Source organism: Sinocyclocheilus rhinocerous, unplaced genomic scaffold (assembly GCF_001515625.1).
Source record: "Sinocyclocheilus rhinocerous isolate Xijiao unplaced genomic scaffold, SAMN03320098_v1.1 scaffold2400, whole genome shotgun sequence".
In the NCBI taxonomy this organism is placed as follows: domain Eukaryota; kingdom Metazoa; phylum Chordata; class Actinopteri; order Cypriniformes; family Cyprinidae; genus Sinocyclocheilus; species Sinocyclocheilus rhinocerous.
Window position 1 is genome coordinate 269,456 of NW_015646358.1, and position 18,911 is coordinate 288,366.

The following is an 18,911-nucleotide window of genomic DNA, read 5'->3' on the forward strand; positions in this document are numbered from 1 at the left end:
TTTTGGTTGATTGTAATCTATTACATACCTTTCTATCAGAATTATCTAGCGTTATCAAGATGAATTTGTTCTGACAGTTTAACTCTGAGTTCTTGTCATATTTTATTACCATTTTCTAAACTATAGCGAATAAACTGTGATAATGTGAGAAAAGATGAAGGTGTCTAAATAGATTTTGGTTTGACTGTATCTATTTGATAAATGAAGTTAACCAACTAACATTATACATACCCTTTTGGTTTCTATACCCAATATTTACAAAATTTACTTGCCGGTATCGGCAAGTACCAAAAATAAAAGTATCGGTATCGGGCGAGTACTGGAAAAAGTGGTATCGGTGCATCCCTATCCTCCACCTATTCAATTTGTTCCTCTCAATCCCTTCATCTTTGTCTTTACTGTTACTGTTTCTTTAGTAAGGCAAGTCTACAGGTGTCTTTCTGTCTTATTAAGGGAACAGTTCATCCAGCGATAGTGTATTCACCCTCATGTCATTTTAAACACAGAGAAGGTAAAATGTTAAAGGATAACCGAGTCATTCTTTTTCAAGCTCCAACACGACATAAAAGCAGAATAAAAGTAGTTTACTACTTTAGAAGCCATACATAGCTTTATGTAAAGAGCAAATAAAAATTTAAAGGGATCGTTCACCCAAAAACGAAAATTCTGTCATTATTTACTCACCCTCACGTCATTTCTTTCTTTCTTTCTTTCTTTCTTCTATTGAACACAAAAGAAGATATCTTGAAGAGTGTTGGTAACCAAATAGTTGCTGGACCTACTATGGGGAAAATACTATGGAAGTCAATGGGGACCAGAAACTGTTTGGTTACCGAAAATACAAAATAAAAGCTTAATTCAAAAAATGTATAAATACTATAGTGGTATATAAATAATTTCAAACATTGAATACATTTCTGTGTTTGATTTTTAAGGAAATATTACATTTTTGAAAACATTTAAAATATAAACATTACATGAAAAACTACAAATGTTGCCATGGTAACTAATTGAAAAAAAATTTTTTGACTAAAAATAAATGTCAAAAGCACATTTATAAAAGAAAAATAAATACAAAAAAATACAAGCTAAATCAAAATATTTATAAATACTATAATAGTGCATAAATAATACTAAAATAACACTCAAGATTGATCACAAAAAATCTCTGCATGTTGTTTCTTCATATGATACAATGTTTTAGTAAAAATGTATGTAGCAAAAACTGCTGTTTATTACTAGATTTTATTATGGGGTTCAAACCTACAACCTGTAAGCTTCATGCCCAGATGTTTAACTACTGGGCCACATCACCGGCATCACTGCAGACACTGATATTAGTTTTTCCATACCACACAGCACCGTGTCTTCATCCGACCCATCGGGACAGTCCTGATTAGAGTTGCACAGGAAGTGTGGGCTGCTGCAGTTTCCGTCATTACACTGGAACTGGCCCAGTCTGCAGTGCCGGAGGGGACACGTGGAGGGTTCATCCGAACCGTCTCTGCAGTCTCGCTGACCGTCACACTTCCACCAGATAGGGATACAGCTGTAAGAAAAGACAAATAAAAGGTACCATTTCAGTTAGGATGCTTGCTTAGAAGGCAGCTGTCTTTGTAGGCACTATACAGCAAGGCAGCTCACTAGGCTTTTGGAACAGAGCCTGACTCAAGAAGCGTGTGCATGGAGACACTAACCGTTCGTTGTCTGCGCATCTGTACTGCGTGCTGGAGCACATGGGCAGACAGCGTGCAGCGCCCCCTATCTGCACAGTAAGGAAGTGATCAGGACACTCGCAGGTGTGACCCTGACCTCCGGCTCGCAGGAGGCAAAGGTGAGAACAGCCGCCGTTATTGACCGCGCAGGGATTCGTCACTACAGGAGAAAGATATAGTGTGAGTGAGACTATATCAGTGGCTCTCAAACAAAAAAAGAGTTTCAGGTCTGTCCTGAATCATGGACACATAAAAAAAGGATAAATGTAAACAATAAAATGCAACTAACCATATCATAACCGTAACCATAAAAGTAATAGACAATGACTGTAAGAATATTATGAACATTTCTTTAAAGTTCAAACATTGAGTGCATTTCAGTTTTTGATATCCTTTAATGTTTGCAATTTAAAAAATCTTAATTTATACTTATACTTAATTTTAAGATGGTTCTATATTGTTCTATATTATATCTATATTAATCTAAATTTATTAAATGTTTTTCTAACAATTATTACCTATTATTAGTATAAAAAGTCCTTAGAATAAAAATAAAAACAAAAATAAGAATAATAGATAAACAAATACTAAAATAAATGCAAATAATAAGTAACTAAACATATAATCATAAGAATAATTCTAAGAATTTTACAAATTAATTTTAATTTCACACATTAAATAAATTCTAGTGTTTGATTTAATTTTGTATGAATAATAGAGAATACAAATAAGAATATTATAAACAAATATTTATTGTAATTCCAAACAATGAATACATTTCATTGTTTGATTTTAAGAACATTTTATTTACTTATTTATGAATAATAGAGAATAATAATTCTAAGAGTATTATAAATGAATATTTATTTTAATTTCAAACATTGGAAACATTTCAGTGTTTGGCTTTTAAGGATAAATTCAATGTTTGAGATGCATTCAATGTTTGCAGTAAAGAAAATATATTAATATGTAATATTCTTACGATTATTTTCTATTATTTGTACAAAAGTAAATAAAAATGGCCTTAAAATTGAGCACTAAATTTTACTTAATGTTTGAATTTTTGCAATGTTTGCAATAAAATAACATTATTTAAAATAATAATAAAATATTTATCATTTCTCTCATGATCACCCCTATTATTCAACACTTTTGTATGTAAACATGCCCTTAGAATCAAAAATAAAAACACATTAAGAATAATAAATAAACAAATGATAAAATAAATGCAAATAATAATTAACTAAGCTTATAATCATAGGATTAATTGTAAGAATATTATAAATTTATATGTGACCCTGGAGCACAAAACCAGTCTTAAGTCGCTGGGGTATATTTCTAGCAATAGCCAAAAATACATTGTATGGGTCAAAATTATTGATTTTTCTTTTATGCCAAAAATCATTAGGATATTAAGTAAAGATCATGTTCCATGAAAATATTTGGTAAATTTCCTACCGTAAATATATTAAAACTTAATTTTTGATTAGTAATATGCATTGCATATGCAATGTTAAGAACTTCATTTGGACAACTTTAAAGGCGATTTTTATTTGTAAAAAATCAAATAGTTGTATCTCGGCCAAATATTGTCCTATCCTAACAAACCATACATCAATGGAAAGCTTATTTGTGCAGCTTTCAGATGATGTATAAATCTCAATTTCAAAAAATTTACCCTTATGACTGGTTTTGTGGTCCAGGGTCACATATTTATTTTAATTTCAAATGTTTAATTCCAAAAACATTTTTATTTACTTTTGTACACATAATAGAGAATAATTGTAAGAAAACTATAAATTAATTTGATTTAATGTATACACCGTATTTAATATTTGAAATGAAAATACATTCCAGGACATCTTTCTTTACTTTTGTATGTGGAACTGAATTGGGTCGTCACTTGCTGCCCAAAGTACATTTTGTAGTCAGTTGAGTTTGACTATATCCTCTTACAAAAAACCAGGATGTGGCTCCACATCATGTACTGTAGGTGTAGCTCCTCTTTCTAAAGAAGGCCACAGATAAAGGGTTTAAACTACCTGTCCTGGCCATTACAGCGATGATAAAGAGTTTAGTCTTTCCTGTCTCTGAGAAAAGACAGGCGAGCAGAGACTGGCGGCATTGTGTCGGACTGTGTAAATATTGGCAGAGACCCTTAAGTGCCTCAGTGGACGTTTAAAGGAAGTGATAGCGATCTGACGTGAGATAATGAGCGTCCCGCTCGGGTTACGCTGTCCTGGGCTCACCTATGGGCTGGCGGTAGGGATGGCACACGTGGATGTCGAACGGTCGGTGGGTGGTGTTGACGAGCACTTCCCGTCCAGAGCCGTTGTATTTGTTGCCCTTCTCCACCGTGCGCGTGTTCCAGTCCGTCCAGTACACGCTTTCCTCGAACACCGTGATCGCGAAAGGATGCGGCAGGACGCCGTCGTACACAGTGTGCCTGTGATTCCCGTCCAGATCAGAGAATCTGAGGAGACAGAACCATTTGAATAATGTTTAATGTTCATTTTGTGTAAATAACAATGCAATAAAACAACCTGCATAATTAATCATGACACAGCATCTTAAAAATGGTAAAAACAATGTTGAAAATCAGTTTGAATGATGCAGTGACCAAATCTACATTTGTGGGATTTGTCAGCAAATATTGATAAATGTGATTACTTTAATCAAATTGATAAATGAATTGACATATCATACTTAATTCGTGTAATGTAAAAACGGCTAAATGCAAATAAAATGCAACTAACCATATAAACAACAAAAAATTGATAGACAATGACTGTAAGAATATTCTGAATATTTAATGAAATTTCAAAAATGTAATACATTTCAGTGCTTGATTTTTATGACGTATTTAATGTGTGAAATTCATTCAGGGTTTGCAATTAAAAAATAATATTAAATCATAATATTCTAAAAAGATTATTCTCTATTATTTGTGTGAAAGTAAAATCAAACAAAAAAGTTGTTCAATGTTTGAAATTAAAATGAATATACATTTTTCTAACAATTATTCCTTATTATTCATACAAAAGTTTTAAAAAATAAGATGAAATGCAAATATGAACTAAATATATAATCATAAGAATAAATGTTAAAATTTAGTATAAATATTTATTTTAACTTCAAACTGTAACACCCCTGTGGACTGTTTGTTGTGGTTTCTTCCCCTTTTGTTGGTTTAGCCTGTACTCATTAGTTAATTATCCTCAGTGTGCTCACCTGTCTGCCCCTCGTTATCTGCCCTATAAGTTCCTGTCTCTTGTATTCTAGTATTGTCGGTTATTGTGAATGTTACCCTGAGTGTGTGTGTCTCATCTACCCGTATCTGCCTTGTTGTCTCTACATTAAACATCCTTATTTGAATCCTTGTCGTCCTCGTCATCCTGCCTGCCTCCACACACCGTGACCGTGACACAAACATTGGCTACATCTCAGTGTTTGAATTTTAAGGAAACATTCAATGTTTGCAATTATAATAAATATTCATTTATAATACCTTACAATTATTCTTTATTATTTGTACAAAAGTAAAATAAACGTCCTTAAAATCAAACGGTGACGTTTTTTGTGATGTTTGAAATTGCAATGAAAAACTTGCATAATTTATAAGTTCCTTGAAACAGCATCTTAAAAATGGAGGGAAAAAAATGTTGGAAACCAGCTTGTGATGCAACGACCAAATCTTAATTTGTAGGATTTGTCAGCAAATATTGATCATTTGTGATTAATTCATTTCATAATCATTTATGACCTATCATATTTAAATTTGCACTAATTAAATATTGACAGGATATACAGTAAAGGTGAGGTAGTCTTACTCGATGTAGTTGAGGTGAGCATCAGACCAGTACAGCTTGTCATTGGTGTAGTCAATAGTCAGACCGTTGGGCCACTCGATCTTAGTAGTGATGATGGCCGACTTGTTATTCCCATCCATCCCAACACGTCCAATGAAGGCTTTGTCTCTCCAGTCAGTCCAGTACACGTATCTGCACAAAGAGGATATTTGATATTAAACAAATAGAAGCTAAAACAGATCCCAGCAATGTAAAGGTCACATACTGAACAGTGCTGTTCAAAAGTTTGGGGTCGGTAAGAGTTTTTTTTCCTGTTTTACTGTCTCTTCTGCTCACCAAGTCTGCATTTATTTGATCAAAAATACAGTAAAAAGAGGAATATTGTGAAATAGTATTACAAATCTAAAATAACCATTTTCTATTTCAATATATATTAAAATATAATTTATTCCTGTGATGCAAAGCTGAATTTTTAGCATCATTACTCCAGTCTTCAGTGTCACATGATCCTGCAGAAATCATTCTAATATGCTGATTTGCTGCTCAAGAAACATTTCTTATCATTATGAATGTTGGAAACAGTTGTGCCGCTTCATATTTTTCCTGGGATTCTTTGATGAATAGAAAGTTCAAAAGAACAGCATTTATTTGAAAAGTTCAAACTAATTTTAAATGTTTCCATGTAGTGTACACAATTGATTACATCTAAATTCACTTTTTTTGTAAGTATTATAGATTTATAATACCAAACATAACTTAAATAAAATTAAGAATCATAAATAATAATTTAATAGATAATTATTAAATTATATAAATTTACATTATAATTTTTATATTTTTTATTTGTATATATACAGTGGGTACGGAAAGTATTCAGACCCCCTTAGTGTGTACATTAATGAGGAAAAAAAATTAACTTAAATGATTTTAGCAAATGGCTGCAATATAACAAAGAGTGAAAAATTTAAGGGGGTCTGAATACTTTCCGTACCCACTGTATATACATATAAATATGTTTTATATATTTTATTTCAATAAAACAACTTTTATTAATAATAATAATAATAATAATTATTATTATATTAATTTGTGTAGTTTTATTTATTAATTTCCATTTTGGCATGTCTAATTTCCCACTTCTAGCGACTGACAAATTAATTTGCGCCAAAAGTCTACAAAATTTGACTGGAATATGAGGCCTTTGATGTCAACTATGAGTTCTCCTCCTTTTTAAAAACGTTTAAGCCAATTCATGTTGCTATCCCATTCTACACATGGTTTTATAGTTGGTTATATTTCATTGTTTGCATTTACCATTGTTTTTTTCATGATCCGAACAGACCCACCAGTTGGCAACTACAAATTTAGAAAAAAAGCCACAAAAGCTGTCACTGGGGCAGTACTTTAAAAAAGGTACAAACGTACCATTTTGGTACTAATATGTACCTTTTAGATACTTATATGCACCCTTTAGGGGTAAATAAGGAACAAAAGTGTACCTTTTGAAAAGGTACCACCCCAGTGACAGCTTTTGTAAGTTTTTTCGGAGAGTGTATGCAGTTGACACTGCTTAGACTGTGCAGTGTGCAAATGCCCACCAACTTATGGGTCTGAAAATGACTTCCATCACTGGTAAACTCACCCAAGCTTTGGATGCAGAGCGATGGCTCTGGGATTCTCGAAGCAGTATGTGTTATTAGCATCCACACAGTGTTCTGCTAACTTCCTCACAAACCGGCCGTCCAGCTCCGACACTTTCATGCAGTCGAGAAAGCTGTCGACCCAGTACAGCTTCCTCCCGACCCAGTCCACCGCCAGGCCTTCGCCATGCAAAATCCCGTTGACCACCACCTCTCGTCCCGTCCCGTTAAAGAACATCCGCTCCAACACCCTCCTGCTCACGTCGATCCAGTATAAGCGTTTGTCCACCCGATCGAAGTCCAGCGCCACCACGCTGGTGAGGCCCTGCAGAATGAGCGAGTAGGCCTCGCCGTCCGTCGACAGATTGCGCAGATAGTAGCGGTTGCTAAAGATCAGGTAGGGGGTGATGTTGCTGTTTTGCCTGCAGCTGCGTCCGTCGGGTTCGCGGAGGAAGCCTGGAGCACACTTGCACACGTACGAGCCCATGGTGTTCTCGCACACCTGGCTGCACACGCTGGGCCTGACGGAGCACTCGTCCTCATCGTCGCACGTTTTGTTGTCGGACATGAGGCGGTAACCGTGGCGACAGGTGCAGATGAAGCTGGTGGGCGTGTCGGTGCAGTTGTGGTCGCAGTGGTGCATGGACGGGTCTGTGCACTCATTGATGCCTGAGACAACAAAACAGACAATGATTTAGAATTTCTGTGCATCTTACATTCAGGACAATTATGTATTTTGCAAAGCTGTTAATAATATATTTAATGTTATATAATATATTTAAATGTATAATACAATTTATGTGTTATTTTAGTATCATTGAGATACTGTTATAGCTTTTATTTTTATATATTCTGTTTTCATTTTAGTAACAGTTTATAGTTATCATTTTGTTGTATTTTTTGTGTTGTTTTTGTTAGTTTTTTTTGTTTAAAAATATGTGTTTTGTTTTATACTATATTAATATTTCAGTTTTAGTTTCAGTTATTTTAGTAAATCAAGTTAAACTAAATGAAAATTGGAAAAAAAATTAGCTTTTTTTATATTTAATTTATAGTCAGTTTATTTCTGTCATACCCCTGTGGACTGTGGATTGTGGTTTCTCCCTCTGTGTCCTTATTTGGTTGTTCCTGTTCTCATTTTCAGTTAATTACCCTCTGACCAAAGAACCAGTTTAACTTCCGTGTTCTCCCCTCCGTTTGTTTTCCGGTTTATACTCAGTTTTTTGTTTCCGTTGTGTTTGCCCTATGGATCCCTTCACTTGCCCCGAATTCCTCCTTCTCCTGCTGGAGCAGGAAGGCAAGACTCTCGAGGACCATACCAGACAGTTCCTGTTGGTCGCTAACATCACCCGCTATCCGGACGACGCGCTCTGCGCTTTCTATGAGGCAGTTTATTTCTGTCACACCCCTGTGGACTGTGGATTGTGGTTTCTCCCTCTGTGTCCTTATTTGGTTGTTCTCATTTTCAGTTAATTACCCTCATTTTGCTCACCTGTCTGCCACCAATTATCCGCCCTATATTAGTTCCTGCCTCCTGTAGTCTAATTTGTCGGTTATTGTAAATGCCAATGTCTATGTCCATGTTCCTGTCTATGTTGATGTCTACCCTGTCTGGATTTCCTGTTGCTTTATTAAATATCCTTTGATTCGTCATCTTCGTCGTCCTGCCTGTTCTTTAGAACACCCGTACCGTGACAATTTCATTTTAATTTAATTCTTTTTATTTAATTTTATATTTCATTTGAAGTTTATTTTATTTCAAGTAAGAAAAGTTTTTTTTTTTTATGGTTTTAGTTTTAGTTATCTATAATAACCCTGATTTATCACTCAAATCACTTGCACAAAAAACAAAACAAAACAAAAAAAAAACACCTTCCCCACACTTTATGGGCATAATTTTACATGTTTTTACAGCAGTTTTTCCACTAGTGTTCACATTTACATTTCTAAAAATGAAAATTTTTTAGAGCTTCAGTGATGCAAATGACTTTTATTAAACATCTAAATAGATTTATAAATAAATTAGTCATAAAGAGGGTATTTTGCCATTATTTGCATGCATTGCACGTTTACATATAAAAATGAGACACAAATATACATGTATAGCACAATTAAGTCCAAGAATACTTGAAAAATACAGTACCAAAGTAAAAATACAGACCACAACATATCCTAGACAAAAAAAAGAAAAGAAATCGAATCACAAGTGGTCACATGACGCAGTGCTTACCACAGCCTTTCTCATCACTGTTGTCGTTGCAGTCGTCGTTCCTGTCACACACCTCGCTGAGTGGTATGCAGTTTCCGTTGTCACACCGGAAGTTTCCAGGAGGGCAGGTGGGCGCTGGAGTCCTGCACAGGTGATCCAGCTCGTCAGATTCATCCCCGCAGTCATTGTCCCCGTCACAGACGAAATCGCGTGAGACGCAGCGGCCGTTCTGACAGGTGAACTGATGCTGTTGGCACGGCTGATAGGTGCAGCCCTGCTCATCACTGCTGTCTCCACAATCATTACGACGGTCACACCTTACAGACACAACACACACAGCAGGGAATTATATCTTTTTCAATGGAATCAATCACCAAAACAAAGTTTTGTATAAACACTGCAAACTAATTTAGAATTTCATTCATAAAGCTATGAACATATAAAAAAAGAGTGCTGTCTTTCATAAATAAAAATAGAAATAATAAATAAAAATAAACTAAAAGAAATATTAATTACAATTAAAATATAACAATGCATTTATATTATTATTATTATCGAATTTCACCCTCTTTCATAAATAAAAAATAATAATACATGAAAATAAATAAAAATGATTAAATTATTAAAATTATTATTAAAATAAAAATGAATTACATTTAATACAATGCATTATACAATATATACAATGCACAATGTAATGCATTTATTATTATTGAATTTCACCCTATTTCATAAATAATAAATATTAAAACAAATAAAAAAAACTTTTTTTAAAATTACAACTGAAATAATACAATGCATTTTCTATGTTTATAATTAATAATAATAATAATAATAATAATAAATTATTATTAATGTTACTGATAATAATACAAATAATTCACAATGTTTATCTCCTTGCACTTTATTACGACGTAAAAAAAATAACACAATATTTAAAAATCGGTTCTGCATATCAGTTATCAAACACAAACAAAAAAATTGGCATCAGACATAAAAAACAATATCTGTCAATCTATTCCATCTCTTGCAATGCATCTGCAACCTTTTTTGATTTAGATGTGATTCTAACCTGTAGGAGTTACGGATGCAGAGGCCGTTGTTGCAGGTGAACTCGTTGGCGGAGCAGGATCTGCGAGTGCAGTTCTGGTGCTCATCGTACGCGTCCGAACAGTCTGCGTCTCCGTCACACACCCAGTCCCGTGGGACAATGCATTTTCTATGTTTATAATTAATAATAATAATAATAATAATAATAAATTATTATTAATGTTACTGATAATAATACAAATAATTCACAATGTTTATCTCCTTGCACTTTATTACGACGTAAAAAAAATAACACAATATTTAAAAATCGGTTCTGCATATCAGTTATCAAACACAAACAAAAAAATTGGCATCAGACATAAAAAACAATATCTGTCAATCTATTCCATCTCTTGCAATGCATCTGCAACCTTTTTTGATTTAGATGTGATTCTAACCTGTAGGAGTTACGGATGCAGAGGCCGTTGTTGCAGGTGAACTCGTTGGCGGAGCAGGATCTGCGAGTGCAGTTCTGGTGCTCATCGTACGCGTCCGAACAGTCTGCGTCTCCGTCACACACCCAGTCCCGTGGGATACACTTCCTCTGAGGAGGCCTGTTATTTATACAGGTGAACTCCTGAGGAGAGCAGGAGCGGTTTGCTGCGTGCGTGTGTGAGACAAAACAAGAGGACAGAATTTCATTTATGTTCAACTCAACATAATATATCCTTAAACAAACTGTGTGACGTGACGTGAGGCCAAGTATGGTGACCCATACTCGGAATTAGTGCTCTGCATTTATCCCATCCAAAGTGCACACACACAGCAGTGAACACACACACACCTGAACACAAACCCGGAGCAGTGGGCAGCCATTTACTGTACCAAATGTACATTATGAAATGAGACCTGTGATGGGGGTGGAATCAAATTTGGGTTTGGACCAAGCAATACTGACCACAGTTGTGTCTCTCGTCCTCGTCGCTCATGTCCCCGCAATCATTGTCTCCATCGCAGATCCAGGACGAAGCGATGCACCTTCCGTCATCGCAGCGGAACTGGTCGGAGTTGCAAGTCCTCACCGTGGTGGCTGTAGGGATCAAACACACAGCAGTGAGCCACGGATCAAGAAGCAGCAGAAGAGCGACCTGTCCGAGGGCCATGTCTCACTCAGATCTCAGAGGGAACTGAGGAACATGCGGCCTACGTAATCCATTTAACCATTAAATCCCATCCTGAGCAGCCAGAAACGTGGCTGGGCTGCTGCTTGGATTCCACAGGCAGAGGAATTCTGGGAGAGAATAAGCATTCCTCTCTCTAGTGTCCCGCTTGAACAAAAGGCACCGAGGGGTGCTGTGATTAATGGGACAAAAGCGAGAGGATGGGGCTGTGTGTGTGAGAGGAGGGGGCAGCAATTGTCAAAGGAAAGGCCGGTGTGTGTGTGTGTGTGTGTGTGAGGGCTTTTCTGCTGGACGTCACTTTGGAGGAATGTGACACACAATAGAGGGCCGAACTGACCGCTGGCATCACAGACACACACCAGACAGTTACAGACACTTCAGATACCCACTGAAGTGTCATTCAGAAGAGCAAATCTTTCTCATTTTTATGGTAGTTTATTTTATTGTTATGTTATCTTACTAGTTTGTCATATTGCACCCAAAAAATTATTTTGCTTGTGCTGTAGTTATAATACTTTATTTCTATGGTTTATTTCTACAGTATATGGGTATATCAGACTTTAAAGCTTTTTTAGCATTAAAAAATCCCTATAAATGACTTATTAAAATATATTTACAAGAAAACTGCTTAAAACATTTTTTAAAAAAAATCTAAAAAAATGGATGTACCAAAAAAGAAAACCCTATTTTCACTACCAATTATCTAACACAATGCAATTCTACAATTTTGTAGAATGTATACTTTGTAGAATGTATACTTTTATTCGGCAAGGATGCAATAAATTGATCAAAAGTGACAAAAGATATTTATAATGTTATAAAAGATTTGCATTTCAAATAAATGCTGTTCTTTTAAACATTCTACTTATCAAAGAATCCTGAGAAAACAATGTATCACAGTTTCCACAAAAAAATATGAAGCAGCACAACTGTTTTTAACATTGATAATAATAAGAAAAGATTCTTGAGCAGCAAATCAGCATATTAGAATGATTTCTGAAGGATCATGTGACACTGAAGACTGTAGTAATTATGCTAAACATTTAGCTTTGCATCACAGGAATAAATTACTGTTTAAAATATTTATTTGATAAAATAAATGCAGCCTTGGTGAGGAAAAGTGACTTTTTTCAAAAATATTTAAACATTTTACTCACCCCAAACTTTTGAACAATAGTGTATGATATTCAATATAATACACTATTCCCAAAACTTTTTGGGGAACATCAATTGTTCTTTCATTTTAAGTATGTATTAAATGAATGGATGCAAACTAAATTATAAAGCAAAACCTTATTGTACCTTATTCATGTAAGGGTCTAAACGTCATAAATCAAACCTATTTGTTTAGTGATTTTGTTCTTTTGTGAGGGCATTTTACCACAGACATGCTGATCTGAATTACTACATTTTAATTCTGTTTCTGCCAACTGAACCGATTTCTTGTACACAATGTTTGCCTTATCTTTCCTCTTTTTGACTGCATGCATCACCAGTGGAGCGTAACTTGAAGGGTGGGGGATGACATCATTTCCCGCCAATTTGCCTGTGCCAGACATGAAGTCCTTCACCATGGTAACCAGTGAGGCAGGCTACCCATCATTAACTCACCACCCAAAAACATGGCCAACGGTTTCCCTTGATAAACACAGCCTTATCCTCACATCACAGTGTTTTCATAGTTTCCCCAGTAAGGTGGTTCAAACAGGGTCCAAAATTAACTTTTTCACACATAAGTACACAATGACTTAATGCTCGCTGCCGACTCAGGAAAGGGTGCCATTTTGATTCTCCTTGACCTTACGGCAGCATTTGACACGATTGATCACAACATCCTTTTAAATCGATTAAGTCAATGGGTTGGCATTTGGGGAAAGGCTCTCAAATGGTTCTGCTCTTACTTAAATGACAGAAGTTCTGTAGTTCAGTTGGGCAATTACTTCTCTGATTCTGCAGCTTCTTTTTGCGGGGTTCCCCAGGGATCAATTTTGGGGCCCATTTAGTTTTCTTTATATATGCTTCCGCTCGGTTCTATCTGTGGAAAATACAATGTTGCATACCATTTTTATGCAGATGATGCAAAACTTTATCTTCCACTGAAAGCAGGTGATCGTGATGAGTTGGGTGATCTGATGTCTTGTTATCATGAGATTAAGCTATGGATGGCGCAGAATTTTTTACAGTTAAATGAGGCTAAAACAGAATGCCTAATATTTGGCTCTATTACACCGTCTTCACATATGTTAGCCGGTTAGCCTATTAAAATTCCTATTAAAGGTCCCTAAATCCCGCTTAAAGTCCAAAGGAGACCGTGCGTTTTCGGTTGCGGCACCCCTCTTCTGGAATGACCTGCCATTGGAAATTAGATGTTGTACATCAATAGGTCATTTTTAAAGCACTTTTTAGAGGGCACTTACTTGCCTGGGCATTTGGTGTCAGCTAGTTGGTGCATATTTGATGGTCTTGTGTTTTAGTGTTTGTCATGTTGTTTTTATGTTTTTGCTGTCTTAGTTCTGGTTATTCTGTTTTATATGTTGTTCTATTGGAAAGCACTTTGGTCAGCATGAGTTGTTTTTAAATGTGCTATACAAATAAACAAACAAACATATACTGAATGAATGCCAGATAACTTGAGAAAATATACTGGTGTACATTTATTTTTTGAAAATTTTAAACTGTATATTGTTATGTGTGGTACTTACTACAGGTAATGGGCTCATCAGAACCATCATTACAGTCTGTACCACCATCACAGTACCAGTGTCCAGGAATACAGCGTCCACTCGAACAGCGAAACTCATTCTGGGAACATGTAGATGTGGCTGAGGAGTGAAGAACACAAGCTCGGTCAGAGATAAACCAACAGATGAGGGTTAAATCAATCAGTCAGCCTCAAACGGCAGACCTGGGTCATAAACATTAAGGAGAACGGGGTCTAAACTTTTACCAAACTGAAAACTCAGAAATGGCCCAGATGGACCCGCTCACATACATGGGTCACTAATTTAACTGAAATTACAGGAAGGGCAAGTTGAGCAACAACTTTGGCTCAAAAAGCAACAGGAAATTATCTCTGTTAAACAGTTACTCATCTAATTCCACTTTAAAGGAGAAACAAACAACTAAAATATTATTATTATACATTTTTGTCATTCTTACAATTATATCACATATTTATTTATCTGTTAATTTATTTATTTATTTGATGTTTTTTTTTCTACCTTTTATGTCAGTATCATTTAATATTTTTAAATACCTTTACAGTTTTTTTTTAATAATATATTGATCAATAATTATTCAAAATTATTGATTGAATAATCTAAATTATTTATCAATAATTTCACCATCAATTCAGTTTCATCAAAAATACTGTGTTTTATAATAAATAATGTGCTTTTGTCATTTTTATTAGTTTTTTAAAATGGTACTATTTACATTTCATTTATTTTAATTCCAGTTTTAGATCTAGTTTTAGTTTTTAATTAATTTAATTAATTTCCAGTTATTAATTTTAGTGCTTCAACTTACAGTATTTCTGTCACGGTTCTGTTTGACTTTGTTCTATTTCTGAGTTTAGTCTGTCAGTATTACCGGTAATTTCCATGGTTATTCATTTGATTCTCCATTTGCCTCCTGAGTTCCCTTATTTAATAATTAGCCCCTCACCTGTTTCTGTTCTGCCTGATTATGTTCCCAGTGTATATAAGCCCTGTATTTGCCTCAGTTTCCTTGTCTTGCGTTAATTTTGGTTAATGTTGTGTAGTGTTAGTTGACTCCTGTGTTCTCCAGCGTTTCCTTGTGAATTCTCTATTAAAGACTCTGTTTTGGATTATACTCCTTCGCCGTGTGCTTATCCTTAACAGCACGTTACAATTTCAGTTAGTTGCCAAGATAACATTTCTAATTTTCATTTAGTTTAAGTTTTCATCTAATCATTTGTGACCCTGGACCACAAAACCAGTCTTAAGTCGCTGGGGTATATTTGTAGCAATAGCCAAAAATACATTGTATGGGTCAAAATGATTGATTTTTCTTTTATGCCAAAAATCATTAGGATATTAAATAAAGATCATGTTCTACGAATATATTTTGCAAATTTCCTACTGTAAATATATCAAAACTTAATTTTTGATTAGTAATATGCATTGCTAAGAACTTCATTTGGACAACTTTAAAGCCAATTTTCTGAATATTTTTATTTTTTTGCACCCTCAGATTCCAGATTTTCAAATAGTTGTATCTCGGCCAAATATTGTCCTATCCTAACAAACCATACATCAACAGAAAGCTTATTTATTCAGCTTTTTGAATTTTGAAAATGACCCTTAAGACTGGCTTTGTGGTCCAGGGTCACATTTAATTTAATTTTATTTTATGTGAACATAAATGTTTTTAATAGGTTTAGTTTTAGTTAACGATAATAACTAAAATAGAACTGACTTTTTTCATAATTATATAATTAATATTAATGGGATAGTTCACCTTCAGTTGCTGGTCCCCTTTGACTTCCATAGTATGGAGAAGAAAAAAAAACACTATGCAAGTCAATGGGCAATTGCATTGCTGTCTATGCAGGGTCAGAAATCTCTCGGATTTCATCAAAAATATCTTAATTTGTGTTCCGAAGACAAACGGAGGTCTGGCGGATTTGGAATGACATGAGGGTGAGTAATTAATGACAGAATTTTCATTTTTTGGGTGAAAGTCATTAATTCACAGCAGCATTGCAACAAATGTAAGAGCAGCTTAACTCATGAAAGTAGTTAACTCACTAAAGCTGAATTTATGAACCAGATCGACCAGGACAGAGGAAGAGGGTGGGATGGGGAAACTCACCACAATGCGTTGGGCTCTCGTCGCTGTTGTCACCGCAATCATTATCTCCATCACACAGGTATGAGCGTGGGATGCAGATGTTGGTGGTCTGACATTTGGTGTGCTCTGGCTGACATGTCCTCTCAGCTGCATTTTATACCCAGAAGAAGGCATTATGGATCACTTCAAATAAATTTATGAAAACTATTTTGTATTATATAAATGCTCATAAGCTGTAGGCTGTTTATAGTTGACAAACAACCTAGCAACTTGTTTTGGTAACCGTGCAAATGCACTTACCACAGTTCTGCTCATCCGAGGTCCCATTGTCGTAGCAATTGTTTATTCCGTTGCAGACGTATTCCCGTGCAATGCAGCGACCGTTATTGCAGGTGAACTCAGTGTTGGGGTCACAGGGCCGGAACAGGCAGCCGGTCTCGTCGCTGTTATCCCCGCAGTCATTATAGTGATCGCAGCGATAGTGATATGGCACACAACGGCCATTTCCACATGTGAACACTGTGGGCTCGCAGGTGTGAAATGCTGCCATGCACAAATAAGATTCATTTTGACATGTGCAGTAAGAGCTGAATGAATTAACAGCAACTAGTAGAGCTCACTGCCTACCTCCTCTATCTCTCTATTTTATTTTACCTGAGAGTGAAATGAATGCTGCTGCTTGTGGGACTGCATGCGAGAGAGAGTGAGAGAGAGAGAGAGAGAGAGAGAGAGAGAGAGAGAGTGGTGCATTGTGGAAGAGGTTAGTATGTGTTTATAGATGGTTATTAAACTTTATGTAGTCTAAGGCTTTGTTCTAAATCCTAGTAAGCTGCCTTGGTGTCTAGTGACTCACAATTAATTTCATTAAAATTTTCCTTTTTACCATGCTAAGCTAACAGTTCAATACTCTAATCCTTAAATTAGATTTTTATCAGTGTTATTCAGTATTGAATGGATTATAATTATTCTTATAATCAACATTAATTGCTTTGATGGATTTTTGCATGTACCCAGCTAACAGGGGATGTTCTCAGAACTTTTTGGACAAACAACAGAACAAACATTCTTCCAGTAACATTATTAGAATGTTCGTTCAGAGTTATCTGGTCTCTAATAATGTTCTAAAAACAAGAGCACAAAAACATGGAACTTTTTTTGAAATTTTTAGTTGAATGTTCATCTGACGTTTTTTTAAATATTACTACGTGTTTCAGATCGTCCAGAAAACGTTCAAAAATAACATTCCCATGTTTGCAAAACCGTAAAATAGAATGTTCCCTTAACATTCGGATATGAAAAAAAAAACATTTAAAAAATTGGATGCTTGGAACATTCCGAGAACATTCAAAAATTATGTTTTCATAACTCACTGGGAACATTGGCAAAACGTTCTTAGAACATATTTTTTGTTAGCTGGGTAGCGTGGCAAACAATGCATTATGCCATTATTATCTGCAAAGGATACATGCAATACTGCTTTAGAATTTGACCAAAAGATGGTGTCTTAAAAGGCAGCATAGCCTTGTTTCCTATGTAGGCAGCACACTAGGTTTTGGAACAGATCTACACATGAAGAGAAGTAAGCAAGAATACACACCAAAAACGAAATGACTCTTGGATCCTGGAGGAAAAGATTTGAGCAGATTGTGCAAGTAAGATAAAAGCAAGAAGAAACATGTTAGTGAAAGATTGCACCGCAGTGCAGGAGAGGAAAATTCATCCACCAGCAAACGGAAACAGTCAGAGAGTGGCGGGAACAAGAGATTTGAGTGTTAACATTAGGCTTGCAGTTTGGTCATGCACAAATATCAATGTTTAGTTCACCCTTGAAAGTGCATAAAATGTCAGTTTGGATGAATTCATACTGTATGTGTATGTTTGGTAAACCATATATGAAGCCACTGGCATATATTCTGAATCAATAAACTGCATTTACATAAAGTTGCTATTCTGATTTAGGACAACATGGAAGCAACAACGCATCTTACCGCAGACCCTCTCGAGTTCATCACTGCCGTCACCACAGTCGTCGTCGTTGTCGCATTTCCACTGGGCGCGGATGCAGCGGCCATTCATGCAAGTAAACTGGCCCGACTGACAGCGTGTGCCATTGTCAGGGATACAGTGTTTGTTGTCGGCCAGATACCAACGGCCCTCAGAGGGACACTGACACTCTGCTCCCTGAGGACCTGGAGGAAATAGTGTTGTATTTTAAAACAAAGTTCTTAACATCATAATTTATGAAATATTTAAAGGGGTCATATGATGCAATTTCAATTTTTCCTTTCTCTTTGGAGTGTTACAAGCTCTTGGTGCATAAAGAAGATCTGTAAAGTTGCAAAGACTAAAGTCTCAAATCCAAAGAGATATTCTTTATCAACGTTAAGAGTCAGCCACGTTAAGAGTTTGTTCTAACACGCCCCCACATGTCTACGTCACAATGTGGGAAGATTTGCATAACACCGCCCAAATGTGCACGCAAAGAAAGAAAGCGTGGTTTCAGGAACAGCAGT

General features: G+C 35.6%; 1 protein-coding gene across 1 annotated transcript in view; it reads right to left on the reverse strand.

The window, feature by feature from the left end:
* The window catches only part of LOC107707600 (low-density lipoprotein receptor-related protein 2-like), a 129,243-nt gene that overhangs the window by 22,107 nt on the left and 88,225 nt on the right, over positions 1-18,911 (reverse strand). The window contains exons 45-58 of the mRNA XM_016511677.1: positions 18,387-18,587; positions 17,996-18,019; positions 17,053-17,085; positions 16,699-16,941; positions 16,420-16,545; positions 14,286-14,405; positions 11,361-11,492; positions 10,861-11,062; positions 9,395-9,690; positions 7,167-7,833; positions 5,546-5,716; positions 3,965-4,188; positions 1,698-1,875; positions 1,353-1,549 (exon numbers count right to left, since the gene is read on the reverse strand). Of these exons, the coding sequence (XP_016367163.1) occupies positions 1,353-1,549; positions 1,698-1,875; positions 3,965-4,188; positions 5,546-5,716; positions 7,167-7,833; positions 9,395-9,690; positions 10,861-11,062; positions 11,361-11,492; positions 14,286-14,405; positions 16,420-16,545; positions 16,699-16,941; positions 17,053-17,085; positions 17,996-18,019; positions 18,387-18,587 (2,814 nt within the window). The remainder of the gene's footprint in view (positions 1-1,352; positions 1,550-1,697; positions 1,876-3,964; positions 4,189-5,545; positions 5,717-7,166; positions 7,834-9,394; positions 9,691-10,860; positions 11,063-11,360; positions 11,493-14,285; positions 14,406-16,419; positions 16,546-16,698; positions 16,942-17,052; positions 17,086-17,995; positions 18,020-18,386; positions 18,588-18,911) is intronic.